The sequence below is a fragment of the Labeo rohita genome, chromosome 19, assembly GCF_022985175.1.
Source record: "Labeo rohita strain BAU-BD-2019 chromosome 19, IGBB_LRoh.1.0, whole genome shotgun sequence".
Taxonomy (NCBI): domain Eukaryota; kingdom Metazoa; phylum Chordata; class Actinopteri; order Cypriniformes; family Cyprinidae; genus Labeo; species Labeo rohita.
In genome coordinates, this window is record NC_066887.1 from 11864184 (window position 1) to 11887726 (window position 23543).

Below are 23543 nucleotides of genomic sequence, written 5' to 3' on the forward strand. Positions count from 1 at the left end.
GGTTAGTAGTGTCTGTGATGATTTTACCTGCCCTCTTCCTCACTGGAAGAGTAAAGGTCCTGGAGGGTGGGCAGGGGGGCACCAGTAATGCTCTCAGCAGTCTGGACTGTCCAATATAGTCTCCTGATGTCTGATTCAATAGCTGAACTAAACCAGACACATGATAGCCCACATGACAGCCGAGTAGAATGGTGTCAGCAGGTTGAACTTCCTCAGCTGGCATTTTCATTGTGAAAAGACCTAGTAGAGATTGTACTTCCATTCACCACAAATTTAAATACATTTTACCAAATTCAAATCAATTTCAGATGTTTGACCCTGGACCACAAAACCAGTCGTAAGTAGCACGGGTATTTCTGTAGCAACAGTCAACAATACATTGTATCGGTCAAAGTTATCTATTTTTCTTTTATGCCAAAAATCATTAGCATGTTACGTAAAGATCGTGTTCCATGAAGATATTTTGTAAATTTCCTACCGTAAATATATCAAAGCTTAATTTTTGTTTAGTAAATGCATTGCTAAGAACTTCATTTGGACAACTTGAAAGCCAATTTTCTCAATATTTAGATTTTGCACCCTCAGATTCCAGATTTTCCCTGCCAAATATTGTCCTATTCTAACAAACCTTACATCAGTGTTCATTTTGAAACATTGTCTGTCATTTAACAAATTTCAAGTAACTGAATTTTGATGGTTTTAGTTAACATTAACTATAATAACCCTGGCCTTTACTGTTTTTTTTTTGTGGGAGACATTTCTGTTGACCAATCTCATTGCACCATCCTCGCCACCACTGTGCAGAATATATATTTATCAAAACTGCTTAGCTAACTAGGTCAGCTAAACAAACTCTCTAGCCTTTAGCGATTAATCTAAGACATTGTTGTCTCTAGCACCGACTGCTGGTGCATTCATAAAACTGCATGAGTACTATAGCAACAGTTCTAACTAGTATGTGTGCCACTTGAGTTTTAAATGGCACTGAAACTCAAAGGTTCAGTGACCTGCGATTAGATGAGATGTTGCTGTACGAGATTAGCATGTTTTCAATGAGCTCACCTGAAGTGAGCTTCTAATCCTGACTCTCCGTGGAAGTGTGTGGGTCTGTGTTTGTGTGTGCTCTTCTGCTCAAATCATTAGTGTGGTGTGTGGGAGTGCATGTATAAGGGAGAGGGCATATTTACTCATCTGAGTAGTTTGCCTTCAGGCCTGTTTCTTCAACTATGAGCTCCCTTAATACACTTTTTAACTAGTTTATTTCAGTTGACTACTTGCAAATCAGATTTCAAGTAAATCTCAAATGATGTATTGTGCTTGACATCATTCTGTGATAGAGATTTTGGCATTTAAATGGTAGTTTTCTTTGTCTTGCTAAGGCTGATTTTATATTATAGTAGTAGTATTGTTTAGTATAGTATTGTTTTTATCCTAAGTAACAGTTAAAAACAATTTTTGCATAATGATGTCTGAGTAACAATGATGCATAATAAAATATTTGGTTTATATATGATGATTTAAATATTTAGTTTATATATTAGTTTACATATTTTTACCTTCATATTTGATATTTTGTGCTTCATTTTTATTGACATTTTGTCCTTGGGCACCAAGTACAGAGTAACTTTTGAAAAACTTTGAGGCAAAATTGTTGGTTGGGTCAATAATTATTTATTCATTTTTGAAAGAGATAATTACTTCTATTTGACAAGGATGCATTAAAGAGAACTCCACTTCCAGAACAACAATTTACAAATAATTTACTCACCCCCTTGTCATCCAAGATGTTCATGTCTCTCTGTCTTCATCGTAAAGAAATTATGGTCTTTGAGAAAAGCATTTCAGGATTTTGGTGGATTTTGGACTTCATTGGTGCCCTGATTTTGAACTTCCAAAATGTAGTTTAAGTGCAGCTTCAAAAGGCTCCCAGCCGAGGAAGAAGGGTATTATCTAGTGAAACGATCTGTCATTTTTTAAAAATAAAAATAAAAATTTGTATACTTTTTAAGCACAAAAGCTTGTGTAGCACAGGCTCTGGGATGCGCGTCCACAACGCTACAAATCATGTCTAAGTTCATCGTCTGTGCACTCAAAAGGGTAAAGTATGGCGAAAAACTCCATCTTGTTTTCTCCTACAACTTCAGAATCGTCCGACATCCTTGTATCTTTTTGTTTGTAAACAGAGTTTGACTTACTTGCACTTTCTTAGTCTTTGCGCGTTCGCTTTGTAAACACTGGGTCTGTGGTTCTGCCTATGTTCCGCGTGACCTTTCGACTTGATTCAATAGTACGTAACGTCATGGATGCGCATCCCAGAGCCTGTGCTACACAAGCTTTTGTGCTTAAAAAGTATACAAATTTTTATTTTCTGAAAAAAATGACAGATCGTTTTGGTAGATAAGACCCTTCTTCCTCGGCTGGGATCGTTTAAAGCCCTTTGAAGCGCATTTAAACTGCAGCAAAATCAGGGAATGAAGTCCATTATATGGAGAAAAATTTTGAAATGCTTTCCTTAAAAACCATAATTTCTTCACAACTGAAGACAGAAAGCATATTATAATGATTTCTGAATGACACTGAAGACTGGAATATTCATGCTAAAAATTCAGCTTTGCATCACAGGAATAAATGTCATCTTAAAGTATTTTCAGTTAGAAAACAGCTTTTTAAAATTATATTTCACAATGTATTCATTATCAAATAAATGGTAAGCATAAAAAATCAAAATAATTAAAAAAAATCTTGCTGACACCCAAACATTAATTTCCACATTCAATCAATCAATCAATCAATCAATCCATCAATCAATCAATTAATCAGTAAAAATGTTTTTTTGGTAACCTTAAAATTATGGTAGTTTTCATATTTTTGTGATGAATTTTTGTAATGTTAAACCTATAGCTACATAAAAAGCATTTGAAAAGTTTCTTAAAACCTTTTTGATCTTCACTTAACAAAAAGCTAAGAAAAAAGCAATCAAACACCCTGGGACACAAAAGTGCCTGTAGTATTAGAAACGGTTTTCTATCTCTTCATCGCTCTCTGGTTTAATCTCCATCGCTCTCTCTTTACGACCCTCCTCCCTCTCTCGATTTCCCTCGTACTCTCATTCCCTCACCTCCCTTCTCTGTCTCTTCTGTATATCCCTCCCTCTCTCCCTGATCTCCTCCTTCACTCTGTCTCTCTTTCATTCTTTCGCTCTCCCTCTCTTTCTTTAGCAGTGTAGTCCGGGCACGCTGCCAGCTGGCTTGTGTCTTTTTTGAATGAATACCTGATGAAGTTGGTGGTGCGCAGTGAGGTGAGGTGTGGGAGGAGCTGAGCGTGTGAGTGAGCGAGTGAGCGAGAGAGAGAGAGAGGGAGAGGAGAGCTGGCGGGCCGGCGAGGCCTTGCATAACGCACGTTTGAGTGCTGCAGGCAGGGCTCAGAGCTCAGACACACGGGGCCCGGCGGGGCAGGGGGTAGTGCCTGACCACAGCCATGACTTAAGCAGGAAGGGCCTCCGTACACACCGGCAACACCGCTGTACCTCCGTAAGGTGCCGGGGTGGGAGGAGAGCAAGAGGGGGCTCTCTTTGTGTCTGTTTGACTCCTGTGGGAATAAGAGAACGAGTGAGAGAGCAACTCAAATGGCCTCTCTGAACACTGAGGTAAGCTTTAACACACTCCCACTACATTGAGTTTTACTCTAATGTATGTTAGAGATTGTGCATGTCTCTATTATAGTTCCCAACAGCATCTAAAAGGTATTTCAGCAGCTTTTAGGAGGTATTCAGGGGGGCAAAATCAGTTTTGCTTTGTTAAACTTGAGCCATCAGTAGACAGTAGCACTTTAAGCTCCTTTTTAAAGCAAGAAAGCAAAACAAACTGTGTAAGTCCTGTTCGTTTGTGAGTATATGTGCATATTGCTTTTATGAAGATACCAAAAGTGTAATGTGAGTTTTAAGTGGTGTTAATGAAGAAGTACTTGATCGAACTGTGAATGTTCATAAGATAAGGTTGGGAAACATTATTTAGTTTCTCTCTTTCTCCATCTAGTCGTTGTGATTCATGTTCTTTATGAGTATCTCTGGACTTGAAAGTGCAAGTCATTCAGCTGCACTTCTTCATGCAGCTACAAAGCTCTCTCTCTCCTGAGAGTGTTCTATTTCTTCTTTCCTTTCGTCGTTTCTACTTTACAACCTGTCTCCGTTTCACTCGCTCTATCCATTTCTGTGCTGTTCATTGTAGAGACCAGGCACTGGGACTGATTGTAAAGGCAGGGACAGTTTGTGAGTATCTGCCCACCTTTTAAAGCTATAGTACCTCAGAAAAGTGTGGAAGGGGTTACAGTACAGTAAAGTTGTGTCTAGTAAGCTGCTTGCCTAGACATCTTTTTTTTGTAATTTTGCACATTTTTCAGTAATTTGTACTATTGTAATTTTCAGATTTTAAGTAAAAATGTAATTACAGGATGGTGATTTATACATTCATTTATTGTCAATTATTTCTATTTTATAATAAATACAAATATATATTTTGTATTGTATATATGTGTATATACATATTTATACAACAGTTCTTTCTGGTCCTCAAATCTGATTGGCTGATAAGAGTGTGATATTATAGTCCAACAGAACTCTAACAGCCAATTAATCTTTTGTAATTGTGTCACTCCACTTACGGTACTAGCGGGTGTCATGGTGGACGCCCAAATCCACTGTAATTTTATAAGTAATACTGTTTTTCTGTCACGGAATGTAGTTTTAAGAGGTTTTCAGGCGAGAATGTACTTGTTTGTAATTCAAATATGCAGTTTGTTAATAAAGATAATGGTTTTTTGAAAATTTGTGTCGAGGTTTTCAGATGTGAGCTCCTGGGCGTCAGCGACCGTTCAACTATTATTTGTTCCAGAGCAAATAGTTTTGGCAAAATCTCATTGTGTTTATATAAATTCATTGCTGCATATCAGAGCGCTGTCTTTGTACATTTGACCGAATTGCCTAGAAACTTTTTGTGATGCCTGTTGTTGTTGTTTATTAAATATTGTTATTCAATAAATAATATTTTATATAAAAAATAGTAGTATTTAAAAGTGTTTAATATTGAGAAACGATGTTTGTGTTCGTAATGGTGATTTTAGTTACTTTATTCCGCCACTAGATGGTGAAAAGAGACTGTTTTGGGGGGTCAGCAGTAAAGACTTTTAGACTGAAAAATAAACACTGCTAGAAACGGAAGTTATTTTTAGGTTCAACAACAGATTGACGGAGCTAACAAATGCACTGAGCAGCACTGTCTTCAGAAATCACCCTTAACAGATGAAAGAATATTAATGTTACGAAAAAGATAACGCTTTCCTTGGTGGACATTCGTGATGAAACTAGTGTTTCATCACGTTTGACATTCCTTCGTTACTAGTTCTAAAGTGACATTTTCGAATTAGTAACAGAGGTCGTTAAACTGTCAAACTTAGATTTGAACCTGTGGTGGAAGGAAGTAGTTCTAAAGACACTCTGTTGTTGTTTCTTCTGTATTTACACACTTCGAACTGTTGTATAAATGCAATATCACACTCATGGATATGAGATATGGCTCTATATCAGCACGCTGTGATTGCCTACTGCCGAATCACAGCAGTGCCGATATATAGCCATATCTCAGGTCTACTCGTGTGATATTGCTCATATACATAAGAATTGACTGAGCAGCTATCAAGTGTTAGAGAGTGTTCTAGCTTATTACATTTGGAGGTTTTTGATCTGAGAATTGCTCTTTTTCATGATTTAGCAGTAGGAAATTACTAGTCATCGTTTTTATATCAACTATGCATTTTGTTACTATTGCAAATTAGAGTATCATCAATATAACAGTGAAAGCTAACACCTAGTTTCCTGATGATATCTCCCAAGGGTAACATGTAAAGTGTAAAAAGCAATGGTCCTAGTACTGAGCCTTGTGGTACTCTATGCTGCACTTGTAATCTTTTTTAGCTTTTTAGGGTGTGTTTACACTTGTCATGTTTGGTCCGATTAAAACAAACTTTGGTGTGATTGCTCTGTTAGTGCGGTTCATTTGAGTGAGTGTCAACGTTGCCCTGGTGCACACCAAACAAGCAGACCGAGACTGCTAAAACGATGGGTCTCGGTCCACTTCCAGATTAACTCTGGTCCAGTTCAAATGAAATATGAATGCAACACAGACCAAATACTTCTAAACTAACCTAAAACAGAATGTAATGACGAGATGCGACACTATGTGACATGATTTGACAACGCTGAAGGAGCGGTGTATACAAAACAAAATGAACAGAGGGCAAACATGGAGCAATGACAAGGTAAAGTGCCTTTTATGAGCTCTTTGTAAGTTTGCAGGTAGTGAAAATAAAATCACATGTACACATAACAATGAGCGCATAGTCCAGAAGTGCTGGGCACTGGTCATTCAACCCGACCAATCAGGTTGTGAACGTATCACCTTTAGGTTCAGTATCTTTAGGTTCGCTGTCAAAAATGCCAGTGGGAACGCTAAGTGGACCAGGACCAATTTCACTGTTTTCTTTTTTTGGTCCGGACCAACCCCCCAAAAAAAAATAAGTACAAGTGTGAACGCACCCTTAGAGTCAAATTAATACTCCATGTAGTTTCTTGATTAATATAAGGTTATAAAAACCCATAATTACACAAGAATAATTAAAAGTTAAGTTTGAAATAGTCACTACTATCAATTATAGCATGACAGTATGAAAATAAGTGTAATACATTAACTGTATTTTCTTATTATTATCATTTTCCAAATGTAAAATATTTTTGCATTTTAAATCAATGGGGTCAGTTGTGTGCATTACTCACAGAGTTTCATTCTTGTCAATAATTCTGTGGTTATATTGACTTAAACCTTGTCATCCTCACGGTCATCTCCCATTGACCCACTAATGCGGCCCACAGAGCGCTCTGGATGCCACGTATTGTTGCGGTGCATTATTGTGGAGCGAGTGGGGTTTTATGGAGCGAGATGCATCGGAGAGCCCCATGCTTTCCCTCATTCATGTCTGCGTTAGATTCCCAGTGAATATCTTTGATTAATGTCTCTGATTTGTCCCCGCTGTTCTCCGTGGCTCTGGGGCCCCGGGGACGTGATTCATAGTGTTGCCAGGGCTGATGGAGGACAATAAGTTTAGGTTTCAGGTCATCTGATACTGTTCCTAGTGCGCTCAGCAAGATCCAGCTGACAAGGCTTTTATACTGCTGTCTCTCTTTCTCTCTGAACTCTCACTACGCTCTTAGTTTACAGCGCTGAAGCAATGGAGGTGTGTGTATGTGTGTGTGTGTTAATGAGTATTTGAATGAGCCTCTGTGCTGGTCTTCTGTTGCTATGTGCTTGCCGTTTTACAAGCGTGTGTGTGTAGGTGTAGCATAGTGTTCTCACTAATGTAGGTCAGTAGATTGCTCACTCCCTCCCTGCTCTGTGTGTGTGTGTTGGGTTTAATCCTGAGGGATAAGCAGGGAGGGCTGAGAGGACCCAACTGTGAAAGATTAGGACTTGGCTTTCCCCGGGATACCACAGCAACACACTGAGGCATGTTTGTGAGTAAGTGAGTGTGTGTGTGTGTACATAAAATACCAGCCATTGGCATCAGTGTCATTAATCCTAACTGGCTCCCTGCAGTATCGACATTCATTAAAGAATGGTGTAAGCTGCAGTCAGATTTGTTGAGGAAATACTACAGCCTCTCTCTCTCTCGTACTCTGGATTTCTCGCTCTTTTACTCTGCTGTCCTTGAAATATAGTGGCTGCGTGCCTTCGCATGTACTAAATAGAGATGAGTCATAGAGGTTGCTACCAATAATCATTATCTGTCAATTTGATTTTTTAATCTCTTCGTCCCCTGGTACTTGACAGTGTTACAACAGAAAGAAATATGTGATTTATACATTATTTTTAGTTGTATTTGTCTTGTTTTTGTACTGTCATTTATTTTCTTTTTTAGTTATATTTTATTATTTTATCGGATGGATAAATTGGCTTGAAATAGGCAGTGATAAAAGAGGAGAGAGGGAAACTGGATCAGAAATGAGAGCTGGGACTTAAACTTGATAAATAATATTTCCTTTTTTCACTTTAGATTAAAATGTTATTAATTATAAATTATATTAATTTATGTATTTTTTACATATGTTATTTGTTATTATAAATATATTTTATGTACATCTATTTAATATATATATATATATTTTTTTAAATATGAAATACAAACTTTACAAACTTGAATAAATTTTTTTTTTTCTTTTTTTTTTGCAGTTCACTTAAATAGTCTTGCAGTGACATTCATTTTTAGGATTAGGAATATTCCATGTATTTTCTCAATTAATATGTGATGAAAAACAAAAACAATAGTTAATCATTCTAAAGTAGTTTGTTTGAAATATCTCTTATTTGTACACTATGTGTGTGTGTGTGTGTGTGTGTGTGTGTGTGTGTGTGTCTGTATATATATATATATATAATGATTATTTTCTCATTACAGTTTTTTTCCAGTTTGATCTGGGTAAATATTTACAAGTGCTACCAACAAGACTGTATTTTATTTTATTTTATTTTATTGAGAGAGTACTGCTTTTATTCTGTCTACGGAAACAAAGCACAATATTGAATTCAAATGACTTTTCAACCATTAATTGTGTTCTATAACATTGCAGGTGTGTAGCATCAGTACATTCTTGGAAATAATACATGCCATGGTGGCATTGTCCTTTTACCTCTATGTTCTTTGACCTGTAATGTAGTAACAACAACCATGAATTGTACTGAGGAGTTTGAACAAGTAAATAAACACGTATAATTTAACTACATGGAATTTTCTTGATACCAGTAACACTTAAATAAGAGCCGCTCAACTCATAATTCTCTCCATGTCTTCCCCCCACACCCAGTTTTCATATCTTATTCATACTCATGTGATGCTCTGAATTCTTGGGATGTTCGCATATTCAGATGCAGAGAGTGTCTTTGGGTGTGCTTCAATTCATGGGAAGCATACATCATATGCTCTTGAGTGTAGAGACTAAATCGAGATGTAGATCGTACATCAACCTGGGAACAATGAACCACTGATTACCATTTAAATCAGTTTTCAAATATAATCCCATCATAAAGGGTTTATTTCACCGCAAACATTCAAGGACCTGGAATAGACCAGTTCAAACCTCTAGAATTGCCTTTAGTGTAAGTTATAATGCCATCTGGATAATATTGTCATCTACCATGGTTGATTACTTAAATCATTAATTAAAATGATTATGATAATTGGGTTATTAACATGCTTGATTGCCCTTGTCTGATGCAAATTATGGTGAAGGAAAAAGACTGGGGGTGGTTCAGAGAGAGATGAAAAGATATATGAGCCAAAGGGAAGAAATGAGCGATGGGGGGGGGTGAAAAGTAAAAAAGGAAAAAAAAAGGCCGGAAACACTGATTGAGAGAGTGCTGGGAATAAACACCCTCCTCAATGGCAATCGCTGTCAATCAATAGTGTTCAGCTGTTGCATAACCTTTCTAGACTACTTTGACTTAAGAGCAAACAGAGAGGACATGCTCCTGCTGTTTGTAATCAGCTGAGGGCTGTTGTGTCTGCTCAAAGTGACGACATGACCATTGTGAACCTAAACATAACCTTCGAACATACAAAACGATCAGTTTTGCTTGGTGACTTGTTGTGTCTAATTTTAAAACGTTGTCTGAGGATGTGAAACTTGACAGGCACACTATAGTTACACTGTAGTATCAGATGGTAATACTGTGGTACTTTGAATTATATATATGTACAGTTGTGCTCAAAGTTTACATACCCCTTGCAGAATATGCAAACATGTTAATAATTTTATCAAAATGAAAGGGATGATGAAAATTGCATGTTATTTTTTTAGTACTGTCCTGAATAAGCTAATTCACACAACAGATGTTTATATATACTCCGCAAGACAAAATAATAACTGAATTTATAAAAATGACTCCGTTCAATACTGTGTGTTGTTTCCTGGATGATCCATGACTGTTTTTATGTTTTGTGTTAGTTGTCCATGAGTCCCTTGTTTGTCCTGAGCAGTTCAACTGCCTGCTGTTCTTCAGAAAAATCCTCCAGCTCCTGCAAATTCTTTGGTTTTCCAGCATCTTCTGTATATTTGAACCCTTTAAAAAAGCGACTGTATGATTTTGAGATCTGTCTTTTCACACTGAGGACAACTGAGGGACTCATACACAGCTGTTAAAAAAGGTGATCATACAGTCACTTTTGGAAAGGGTTCAAATATGCAGAAGATCCAAAGAAGATCCAGAAAACCAAAGAATGTGCAGAAACTAGAGGATTTTTTTCTAAAGAACAACAGACAGTTGAACTGCCTGTTCACAAGACATGAAAACAGTCGTGGATCATCCAGGAAACGACACACAGTATTAAGATTCAAGGGTATGTAAACTTTTGAACAGGGTGGTTTTTATAAACTCTTATTTTGTCTTTTGGAGTATATATAAACATCTATTGTGTGAAATAGCTTATTCAGGACAGTACTAAGTAAAAAATACCATGCAGTTTTTATGATCCCTTGTATTTTGATAAAATTTTTAACATATTCCCTGGTGAAAAAACCAGCATATGCTGGTAGCTATGTTTTGATGCTGGGATGCTGTTAGGTATGTTAGGTATGGTGCTGGTTTAAGATGGTCCTTTGCTGGTTTAAGCTGGTCCTTTACTGGTTTATGCCGGTCATGTTGCTGGTCAAGGACCAGCATAAACCAGCAAAGGACCAGCATAAACTAGCTAAGGACCAGCATAAACCAGCTAAGGACCAGCATGGACCAGCAAAGGACCATCTTAAACCAGCACCAAAATATACCTAACCAGCATCCCAGCATCAAAACATAGCTACCAGCATATGCTGGTTTTTTCACCAGGGTTTGCAGATTCTGCAAGGGGTATGTAAACTTTCGAGCACAACTGTATATCATGTATATCGTTTTGAACGATTACCATATTTGTACAGTATACTAATGTATTTCCTTGGTTCTTCATGATACAGATTTCAACATAGTATTGCCATATCCACACAAGCATGGTATTAACATGGTGTATGTGCAAAACATACCGTTATATAGGGGTGCTTGCATATATATATATATACTATGGTACATGAATTTTAGTCTCATGTATTATCATCTGATACCTGGTTGTACTATGGTGCTTTCTGGTATTTATTGTAAACATAGTATTATACTAGTGCATGGTATTACCATTGTACATGCCCATAACACCATGGTGATACTACAGTACATTTTGTTTCATTTGTGTAAGTGTTCCATACACATGCTATACAGACCGGCTTAAAGAGTGGGTTCCGCTTATAGCAGAATCCGCCTGCTCTTTTATAGCACTGCGACACTTGTTAAATCATCAGGGCCTGTTTATCATGCAAAACCACCCTCCCACCAGTGCTGGACAACAGACGCAGCTGAATGGGTTCAATCAATAGAGCTCAGGGAGAAATGTCAAACAAGTCATAATGCTGTACAACATCACTGTTTCGTCACGTGTCTCCCTATACACTCCGGAGTAGGAGGGAGAAGAAAATGCAACACTGGCTTCCTGCTTTGACAGAGAGCTCTTAAAGCCAACATCAGATCTAAATTGACATTTTTCTTACAGTTCAGTAAATTCTTGACTGATAAATAGCCTTTTCTCTTTCAGATGTGCATGCTATTCATTTCAACTTAAAGATGATTATTATGTTTGTGCACTGTAGTATATGAACCTCCAGTCTAATTTGTGATTGTGTGTTGCATGAGGTTGAATGTGTTACTGGCTTCAAATAAGTCCTGAGTGCAGAGTGCCAGTTCATTATTAATGATGCTCACACTGTGTGTTCTATCTTGCCCTACAGGGGGTCCACTTACATACAGTACTCCAAATACACACACACTGCGAGTGCTATCCACAAGACACTGATGTTCACTCACATGTACAGTGATATTGAATGCACAGAGCTAGCCTTTCATTTTGAGTTCTCGTCAGAGTTTATAGGACTGCCTTCCATAGAGCTGTTTTCAAAACAGAAATAACCTTAATGATGCATGTGTTTGTTTTTCAGGTTCTTCCTGCAGTCCTGGAGACTCGCTCTCAGAGGGAAATGATTCCGCATGAATTGCATGGACCGCTCTCCCACAGCAGGTGTGACTTCCGTTGCTTAAGACTGAAATCTGTGTCCATCCGACCTTAGGCACAGGACACATCCCCTCACACCACCACTCTCCTCTCTACCCCATCCCCATCCTCGCTCTGAGCCAGTCAGTGGGAGGGCACACTCTGTTAGTAATACAGACAGAGACCAAGAGGGAGAGGAAAAGAGCCAAAACAGACAGGGGGAAGAAACATCTAGAAAGAGTGGTAAAAGATTCTCAGACGCCATGAAGTCAAACCAGGAGCGGAGCAATGAATGCCTGCCCCCAAAGAAGCGTGAAATCCCAGCAAGCACTCTGCCCTCAGAGGAGAGGCCCATGGTGATGGCGCCTGCCAGTGAGAGCCAGCGTTCAGGGAACCTGGCCTGGCTTGCCAGTCTGGCAAGCGGACACGACAGAGGGCGGCAGCACACCAGCACCTCCTCAGAACCCGACGGGCCTCAATACAAACCGTTGTCAGCCGCGGCTGAGAGTATACCTCCCTCGTCCACGCACTTAACCAGAGCTCCCACTGCAGTGACCACGATACCTGCAGTGTACACGTCACCCCTCTCTCAGCCCGCTGGCACCATTCAGTACACACCCCTGCCTCCCAATCTTCACTTCATCAGCTCTCCGTATTCTGCACCATATGCTGGCTACATCTCCCCTCTAGTTCCCCATTCGGCGGCCACCACTACCACACAACGGGAGGCTTATGCCAGCACCTCCAGTTCTCCAGCATCCAAACTTGACCAGCACCACCAATTGGGCCGTCCTCCAGGCCTGGTCACAACTGACAACACCTCTTCTCCCCACTCCGCCCAATACGTCCAAATTACTGGTTCTCCTCTAAGCGTATCTCCTCGGACTGCTCCATCACCCCACGCTCACTTGCCCGTACACATACACCCTCACCACACGCTCCCCATCAGTGGCCCCTCACCAGTCTTAGTTCCATACATAGATGGACCCAAGAGGGAGGAGATGAGGCCCAGGGAGGTGCTGAATGGAGAGCTGGAGAAGGACAGACGCTTTGGTCCATCTCCTGAATCTAGTGCAGGGAAGCAGGGCAGCACTGCCAAAGGGAGTTCCTCCAACCATCAGCACCAGTTCCACCAGCAGCAGACTCGACATGTGGTGCTACCTGCCGAATATATGCAGGACAGCGCAGCCATGCGGACCTCGTTGGTGCTGGTACCCAACAGTCATAGCTCCGGTGGTGTTGATCCCGGAGGTACACCGGACAAGCTGCCTCCCCCGACATCCCATACTGAGAAAGGAGGGATTTGCGCAGGCAAACCTGTGTCCCGCAGTTCCTCCCTTCCATTTCATCCTCCGCCTCCACCTGTGGACAGTCTAAAGGGGGCAGTTACCGCACTGTCTCCTCATGCAGTCATCCAGACCACACATAACAGCACAGAGTCACTCTCCCTGGGCCTCCCCTCCACCAATTTCTACTCTGCCCAGCAGCCCATCATTGGTTACATTGCCGGCACGGGGCACCAGCAATCTCTCAGCTACCACACCAGCCTACCCCAGCACCTGGTCATCCCTGGAACTCAGCCGGTCATCATCCCAGTGAGTGGAACTGAAGCTACTGCTACGTCGTCCACACCGCCCCTACCTGCGGCACTGCCCCATGCTTTCGTCACCTCGACAGCCCCAAAAGTAGAGACTTTTGAGGCTCCAGCCCCATACCCTCACCCTGCTGCAGCTGTGGTTCAAGCCCAGTTGCATCTGCCTGTGGTTCCGGCCCCTGCCGGCCTGCTGACGACTCCACCGCCACCCTCAGCCCCTTCACTGCCCCCTTACTTCACCAAGGGCTCCATCATCCAGTTGGCAGATGGGGAATTGAAGCGGGTGGAGGACCTGAAGACAGAGGATTTCATTCAGAGTGCTGAGATCAGCAGTGAGCTGAAGATCGACTCCAGCACTGTAGAGCGCATTGACAGCAGTCATACGCCTAACTTTGCTATTATACAGTTTGCTGTAGGAGAGCATCGCTCACAGGTGGGATAATATGTTTTTGCTTTACTCTTGTTGTAAAATGTTTAATATCTTGTACAGTACTGGTTGTTTCATGCCACTAGTATGTACTGCAACTTTTTATAGTGTTTAATATTGGCTATATAGAGTGCATATTTTAAGGTTATCATTTACATTAGAATACCAATTAGAGTGAATTAAATTCTGCTATCTAAAGAGGATTAAATATCTTGGCAAATTTTGTCCCTCAAAGGTAGTTTGATCAAATGCAAATAGAATCCAAAGATGGCTAATTTAATTTCATATTTAACAATTCTCATTGGCAAAAAAATTCTTTACACCTTTTATGTCCAGGGATCTTCTTTACTTTGTTGCATCTTTCAAGCATTTTTGTCATCAGATTCGAATAACCATATGGTAGCCATTATATATTTTCATGAGCTGTGAGGGTGTGAATGTCCTCCTATATGAACTCCACCTGCACTCAATCAGTGTAACTAGATGTGGGGTAAATTGGCAGCTGAAATCATCTCCCTGTTCCATAATCCCTCCCCTGGCTGTCCCCATGGCATCTTTGTTTAGTTTGTGTGGGATTCACTGGCAGAATTGAGTCATTCCTTATTTCTGCTTCCTTCTGTTGTACTGTGAGTGGGCTGTATGAAAAATCTGCTTCATTTGTCTGGGAGTTGAGATGGGGCCACCCACTCGAAAGCAGTTCTAAAGTCTGTCAGTTTGAGAGGCGCTGATTAACAGATGCTATTTAGCAAAGGCATTCATTCATATCATCAGGCATTTGTGCATGACTTCTGCTGTATGTACTTAATGTCCTCTCTCTTTGCCTTTTTCTTTTCCTCTCGCAGGTCAGCGTGGAGGTGCTAGTAGAGTATCCTTTCTTCGTGTTTGGCCAGGGCTGGTCGTCGTGTTGTCCAGATCGGACAACCCAGCTGCTCGAGTTGCCATGCACCAAGCTTTCAGTAGGCGACGTCTGCATCTCCCTCACCCTGAAGAACCTGAGGAACGGCTCCATCAAGAAGACCCAGGGGCAAGTCTTGGATGCGCCTACCCTCGGTCCACCCCTTAAATCACCCAAAGCGCTCTCAAGCGGCGTGCGAGGGGGTGTTCGGCACACAGAACAGGAGAACGGACTCGGGCAGTGTGGAGATCAGGGAGGTGGAGGCGGTCAAGGCAATAGAGAGAATGGAGAACTGAGGTTTGGTGAAAGAGACATCTGCAAAGCACCACCGGTCACAGAATCAGAGTCCGGTAGCAAACCAACAGGCCGCAAAAGGAGGTGGTCGGCCCCTGAGGGCCGCAAAGTAGAAAATCCCGAAGGAGAGCCTCCTTTAACGTTCCCCAAGCCTTCCTTCATCCCTCAGGAGGTTAAAATCAGTATCGAAGGCAGATCAAATATTGGAAAGTGAATGCGCATTGGACTGTCATGTGTTAAAAAACAAAAAAAATTGCCCTCAGAATGTTTTAGGTTCTTTTCCTCTGTTCTGATTTAATTTGCTATCCAGATTACTTTACCTAAAGGCTAAATTTACTCAGTATGTACATTATCTCTTCTAACATTATAATAGATGCATTCAATATTACACAGGCAATTGGTGCAATTCATTCGATCGGTCAAATTCAGGGCGGATGTAGTGCAAGGTGGGAAGGTTGTGAAATTCCCAAGCACTGCATGATATCCTGAAGGCTCTCTATTCTCTCACCTACAACATCCTCTACTCTTTTTTTTATTATCACAGACAAACCTGGTTTAACTACATCTAGTGGCAATTAAAACATTCACCTGCTGAGTGAACCTGAAATGTTAGTAAGGGAAGACGAACAACTGGTGTGAATAACATTGCTAACGGTGGCAGAACGGAAACCGCTCCTCCACTGGTTGCAGGAGTTCACATGATGTCAGCCATCTTGTTTAACTGTGACTAAAAGAGACTATCCAAATCAATGCTAACAATGTAGAGCAGTATCGTCAGCGCAGTTAGACTAGCATAGATTATATTAACATTTATAGAAATGCAGGAAGAGGTTTCCAAATACTATGGTACAGGCCAAGAGAGATGATGATGATGTCATTGAGCGGTGCCAGTTGCTCCTCAGAAAGACGAAACTATCATTTAAAACAGGGAAGATGGACGAGTCTATTTTTATATATCCAACTGTCTAACTTTTTATTTGACTATTTTTGTAGTTTTGCATGTTTTAATTTTCCGTCTCACTTTTCAAACCCTCCTATCATACATGATGGGTAGTTTTTTTTCTTTTTTTTTCTTTTTTTTGTGATGAATGTGTAAACCTTGCAATCAGGGGTCATTTTTTATGTAGACACAGGATGGGTTCTTGTCTATGTATATATATATATATATATATTTATATATATATATATATATATATATATATATATATGTGCATGGACGTATCTTGATGCATACAAACACAGTGGGTGAGGAGATCGACCAGTCCCTTGTTTTTAGTACAGTCTCACCTGTTTTATGTTCTAATAAGAGAAAGTAGATTTTTTTGAAAGAAAGAGAGCGGAAGTGTCGGAGAAGGATGAGATGAGTGTTGTCCTGAAGCACTTACTTAACACACCTGTTAGTAGTTTCAATCAAATGAGTCAAATTAATTAATTATTAACTATCATTATTATTATTGCTACTACTATTTTCTGTTGATTTTTCAACATGAACACAGTACTGTATGCTGTATCATGAATTGGATGTCGTGTGGCACTCTGTGGGATGGTGATTGCTCACAAGGGTCACTGTGAAGGGATGAATGTAACAGGTGACGAAAGAGAAAACAATGAGATTTTGTCCCCAAGAGGACTGCTTTAAAGGAAGCACTTTTTTCATTACGTATGATTGGCTTAGCCTTCTCAAGTGATCTGACGGCTTGAGTAAAGACGGGCACAAGAGGCCACGGCCCGTGAAACAACTGCCATTTAAGTCATTTAGAGCAAAAAGAGTGGTATGAAAGTGTGAATGCAGGTGGAAAATTAAAGTACAGAGACTGTTTATATATTTACGTGAGATATGATAGACAAAGTGAAAGTGAGAAACTCTGGCTACAGAAATCTTCAGAGGATCGAAGGGTGTCATATACCTGTTTGTTAGCGGTGTATGTGGTCGTGCACGCATGCGAGTCCGTGCGCGGGCTCAAACACACGTAAATGTACACGGTTACGGTAATTTTCAATCATGTTGAAATATGTCATGTATTTTTTGTACATTAACATGTATAGAACTGCATATGCTATATCTATCTTACTGTATGAGAGCGCAAGACTACATGAGCACGTTTTTAGTCCCGTCCCCCAAGACACTGACTCATCGAACGTATGTGAAAGCAGTCATGTAGTAATTTCAGTGATCTGTAGTATATTTGTGTGAGTGTGCGTGAGCGTGTGTTTGTGTGCGTGCAAGTGTATGTGTGTGTGTGTGTGTACATACCACACATGTTATAAATAGATATTTAAGTTCTACTTAAAAGAATATTGCAATTTGCACATCTGGAGAGATAGTAACATGATTTATTTTGTTTTCTGCCAGCACAGGACAGGGCCGAAAACCTGATTTTTACTGAAATGTAGCAGTTTCTTGACAAGTTTGCTTGGTTCGCAGGTCTGTTGGGTTCATTTTCATTAGGAAAATCAGGAAACACAAAAGTAGGATTGTGAACGGTGCTGTGTCGAGGTGTTCGCTTCGTAGGGGTGGATGAAGTCATAGCCTGTAGCCTGCATACTTGTCGAGTCCTTTGAGTGGCCACACTCAAGATAGCTTGGGTAGGTGAAGATCTGGCAAGAAGATGGGTAGTCGTAAAGAATAAAAGATGCATAGATTGATTTAATGAGTGGTGGAGGGTGAGTGGGTGAGTGCACCCCATATACAATTTGAAAATGCTTTATTTTTTTATAATAAAACAGGGTTTCTCAGATCAACACCACAACCGTGCATTTTTTTCTTTTTTCCATTTGACATGACGTCTCTGTCCCCTCAAAGTGTGCGTGTTTGAGTTTTTCTTGGATTGTATGTCTGGATGTATCTGCTTTAACCAATCAAACTTGATATTTTCGTTGTGTTCAACATTTATTTTGGGCCAAAAGGTAGAAACAAGATGTGATATTGTTTGTCCATTGAACCACCCCAACAACGCGACTGTCAGTCTCGCATTTGTGTTGTTTCTCTGACCTTTCGCTGTCGTCCTTCCCTTCATGTAATGATCAGTGTTTTCGATGTCGCTCATTGCTTCGATCCTTTTACAGTCTGCCTCCTTCTGGTTGCACAGTGCGGTTCCACGTACACACGAGAAGCATTCCGAACAACGGCACGTAGCAATAACCCTTAGTCTCTAGTGCTGAACCAAAAAAAAATACTACAGAGAACCGGACATCAACACCAGACCTTGTGTTCGACCTCAGCAAGCTGTTTTTTATCCTCTTTAGGTTGATTTGCGGTTTGCACAGCCAGCCCTCAGTAACTTCAGGGAGAAATGTAAATTAATATGCAGTGACAGAGTCTGTCCCCTCCTAGCCGTCTTAACCCATAATCAATAGTGACCTCCAGATGCTCTTCAGGTGCCCATACAGAACCAGTACGCCTCTCTCAGAGTATGTTTACCCAACCGCAACCGTTAGCTACCTTCTGTTGCCTGGCATGTACGTGCGACTGCTTTCTCACCCGGCACACCCGCTATAGCTCAAGAACTTCTCTCTTTATATCTGTCTCGCTCTCATTTATAGCCATAGAACCTCGACAGTATTTGTGATGGAGTTTCATATTGCCTAGCGTGTTGAAATTACAATAGTTTTTTGGGTTTTAAGGGGAAAAGTCAGTTATAACTGTCGGCTCATTCACTTTATGGTAACACTCACCTGTGATATCTATTAAAGTCAATGTAAATTGATATTCCAGACCATTTTACTTCCATAATGTGGTGTTTTTCAGGATATTCAATCAAGAACCAGAATGCAGTCTGACTGCTAACAAAATACAATCCACCTTCAACGCAGAAGTAAGCCTATGGGCGAAAATGGAAATAGCAAGAAGAATAACAACGTGCAGTAAACGTACAACTGTTTGCAGTACAAACCAGTGTGTTCATAATTCAGATAATACATTAAAACATAGTAAGACAGACCAATTTGCAATATCAAGAAGCAAAACGAGTTGTTTTGTACTGCTAAAAACAAGCGGAGACCGGAAGCCAGACCCATTAAATTTCTATCGCTCTTACGGGAAAAATATGGTGAATAGAACCCATTATAATCAGTGATGCTGTGGACACTGAATGACGCGGAAAATCCCCTTTGCCGCATTCTATTTATGACGTACTGACACAAATTTAAAATGATTGGCAACGGTCGCTTGTCGCTGCCAACGTAAACAGCTGTTCCGACACGACAGCCGTCGCATCCGGTGTTGTCAGCGAACATGTAAAGTTGCATTCCATAGGATGAATCGCTCGCAATAAGACCTGAAATGAGCATTGAGGAAGTAACAGGGTCGATTTTTGATTCACGCTGACTTTATGTGGAGAAAAGCAAATGCACGTTCACTTCCAGGTATGTTTTTGATTGCATTTTGGACTTTAGATGTTGCTAATTTAATATGAGCATCCATGTCACTGATTGTTTCTCAAATGATAAGAAATAAGTCCAACTGCAGATGAATTAAACATGCTTGATGTGCGATGACCTGAATGAATGAAACATCACAGATGTTCTGTGCCGTCGCATTTGATGGTCATCACAAACAAAGAGAATAAAAGATGCACATGGTACAGCTGGCGGTTCATTGTGCTGATAATGATAGTCTCTTATGACCTCCAGTGCTGAGAGATGAGAAAAATAAGAGAACGGCCGCTGTTTTGACACCTATTTTTAGCTTTTTAAAAACTTAAACCCCACTGATGACGTTCTAAACTCTTCTTCTGTTCAAGTTACACGCGTAACAGTTTGTGCCATCTGTATGTAGCACTGTTTCTGTGGTTTCCACTCAAATAGCTTCTCCCTCAAATTGTGTTGTTTGTTTCAAACCGTCTTTAGCCTGTGGGTTTCATGATTTTGTGAGTAAAACATTGTGTTTTCACTTTGTAGTGAACCCCTGATCTATCATTTTTTTGCACTTTTTTTTTTTTTTTTTCAGTGTGTTTCATTCTCTTTGGCAGAGGGGTGAGTTTGCTGTCTCAGACGTTATGACAACATCATTTGCTTTTCTGTTAAAGGTCAAAATCTTTCCTTGGGCTTACTCAGGGATGAGAAATAGGTGTGAATGTGTGTTGAGGAGGTTGTGTGACCTTTGAAAGGTTTGTGTACATGTAAAGAGATATATATATATATATATATGCTTGTGTGTTAAACTGCTGTAACCAGAAGCAGTCATTTCATTGGCCCTGTGCTTTGGTTTCCCACAATGTCTCTACACCATATGAGGCCTTCCTAACACACTCTGTCCGTCTCTGTGTAACCGTCTGTATGGGTCTGTTTGTCCGCATCACAAGCTGTCTGTCCGTCTGCCTGTTGTCCCTCCGACGTCACAAGCCCAGATCCTCACACATGCAAGATACTGAAAAAAAAAAGACTGAGAAATGATTCATCGACCTCATCAAAGTGGGGACCACTTTTATAGAAACAAACGAAAAACGAAATGCACATTTTTGTCATTTATAGAATAGATAGACTTGATAATACTGTTTCAGCACTTTCTAATCCCGAGGAAGATAGGGCGAGAGGTTGGTGTCATCGCAGTTTCTCCCCTCCAATACGAATTCCCTCCGTCTCGGCCCGTTCCTGGGTCCAACGGGTTGAGACGACGAGGACAGAGAGTTGAAATAAAGTTGGAATGGTCCTCTATGAACCTGAGATGACTTTACTCTTTTGTTGTACTGATGTGTGCTCGAACGCCGTCGTTCGGTTTTATTTGTTTTATTTTCATGTTGGTTCTATATTTGACCTTGCTTCATGTACTTTGGACTTTGTACTTTTGCTTCGGTCTCCTCTGTAGCACTCTTTTATCATGGCAGGAGACGAGAGAAAGTGTTTTAATGAATGTTTTTAAGAGTTTTCGAGCGGCTCTGTGACAGCTCTCTCTCTCGCAAGGGGAGCACCGCTGACAATTTCCTTGTTTTTACTTTTATTTCTCTGGCACAACAAATGACAAAAAAAGACGAATGTTGGATTGCGACGTTTCAGCAGTTTGAAAAATAAATCAAAATATTTTTCTTTTCTTTCATTGTGGCTCTCATTGAAAACAAAACAACCAACTGTTATTTTGAGTTTGCTTTTCTTTGAAATCAGTTGTAAAATCAGTCAGGATTTCTCTGTTCAACTTGACTGTTGTGTGACATCTTGTCAATTGTCCAAACCGCTGGATTAATAACCTCAGGCTGAGAATCTTCTACAGGCCCACGTTATAGTTTTTTTGTTTCACCCTAACTAACTGATGTGTGGGCTGCTTGATATGGGTATTGTACCTAGTCTTATTGTTAATTCTATAATTAATATATGAGCATTCAGCTATATCAGTGCTGGATAGTGAAAACAGTGCACACTCCTAAGAAAAGGAGGCCGGCCCTCGTCTCTCACGGTGAGCCGGTAAACTGACGAACGCTTTCTCAGAGAGAGGTACGTCCTGGGTTCTGTCACCCTCATCTGGCCGGGGCGCAGGAAAGAGACTCGTGCGACCATCTTGAGGAGTATTTGTCGCTGTTGGGTTGAACTGGACACTCAACCCTGGTTAACCACTGGGAACTAAACGCCAGGGACGTATTGACCGTCACAGGCCTGAACCGACTCGTGTACAGATGCTGTTTTCACATCCCCGATGTCACCTTCACGCAGAGCAATCGACAGCCTCGTAACGTGTGTATTTATCCTTCGGAATTTGTACAACTACACTCTCGAGATGACATATCTTCAAGAAAAAAAAAAGGTCATTTTGTAATTCTGGGTTTCTTGCCAATGAATGCTTAATAAGATGTCTCTGTAAAATTGTACTCTGTAAAATCTTTTTAGGCCTAATTTTAACATGTCAGTCATTTCCAAGTATGTTTTGTGTAAATTGGATTCTGAATGAACGGTAGTTTCTCAGCATTTTGAATAACCGCCCCCGAGATTTTAAAGCTGAGGCCGAATGCGCAAACTACTAGCCCGGAGGTGAAATAACACTACGTACTTCTTGTCAGGTGAACGGCGTTTGGTTATCATTAAATGTGCACGCATGTCCAGCCACCCTTTTTTGTTTTCCCTTTTGAGAAATGTTAAGATGTGTTTTGTGATACACAGGAAGCCATTGGTCATTCCTCAGGAAGGAGTGGGTTCAGATATAGCAGTAATACCCCAGGCTTGCTGGACTAGAGGTGTTGCAGGTCTTGTCATAAAGAGATTTGAAGTCTTCCATTGGAAGGGAAATGGAAGCTGTTTCTAGTTTCTTTTTTCACTTGCCATTGGGCAGAGAGATCCACGATCATAAAACCTCCGGATTGGACCCTGAAAACAATGGCTCAGTGGAGGCAGGTTGCCATATTGTCAGTGTTGTTGTTTTCTCCATAGCTTTAGCGCTGTGGATTTACTTGGACCTATAGTAAGACACCACACGGAGATGTCGAGCGAGACTGTTAAAGAAAAATTGAATGTCGCATCCAGTCCCGAGGTTCTATTTTCTTGGATTTGTATCGGAGGAGTCTGGCCAGTAGCAAGAGATGGTTGTTGGGAGAGGAAGTAGTGTTTTGCACCTTATTTAGCAAAGGAAACTAGATATAAAAAATATTAAGCCCTAGGTAGGAAATCATTGTGAAAGGCAATTTTTTTTTCTTTTGGTTCATTTTCTTTCCATACGCGTGCATACTCTGTAAGTTGTGCAAAATATTGTACTTGCACTAGCTTTTTTTAAAAAGAAAACTAATATAAAAAAATTTGAATTGAAATTCTATTTTCTAATTGTGGTGTGTCTATTTGTAGGATACACTCACGTTGTTTCTTGGATTTTTTGGTCCCTTTCTTTGATGGTGCTTGCCGGTTTTCTAGTTAGAACTTATTTCATTATTCTGAACAACAAAACAATATTTGATTCAGGTTGTGAACAAATTTGTTTAAAAAAGAAATTGTCTGTATACCAGTACAAGTTTATTGTTGCAGTATACACGTACTAATAAAAATTACAGTGCCAATTGCAAACTGCACCCTTGTCGGAGTTCGTGATTTGTGAGAATGCAAAGGTGCTTTATGTCAGATCGAATAGCTGTACTTCACAGACAGACATGAACACAGAGGTATTCCACAGGCTTCTTTGGCTCCGGCGCACCTAGTCAATGGAGTGTGGGAGTTGGCGGAGGTGGAGGCCTTGAGTATTCGCTTCTGTTCCG

General features: G+C 40.4%; 1 protein-coding gene across 4 annotated transcripts in view; it reads left to right on the forward strand.

Annotated features, from left to right (window-relative positions):
* atxn1a (ataxin 1a) overlaps positions 1-23358 on the forward strand; it is a 131236-nt gene extending 107878 nt beyond the window's left edge. For 3 of the 4 annotated variants that reach the window (XM_051136242.1, XM_051136243.1, XM_051136245.1), the window contains 2 exons: positions 12116-14195; positions 15032-23358. In XM_051136242.1, coding sequence (XP_050992199.1) covers positions 12432-14195; positions 15032-15592 — 2325 coding nt within the window. In that variant the 5' untranslated portion in view covers positions 12116-12431 and the 3' untranslated portion in view covers positions 15593-23358. Of the gene's footprint in view, positions 1-3214; positions 3647-12115; positions 14196-15031 lie in introns of those variants that run through there. The other variant, XM_051136246.1, reaches the window with a different exon arrangement.
* The last annotated feature ends 185 nt before the right edge of the window (positions 23359-23543 follow it).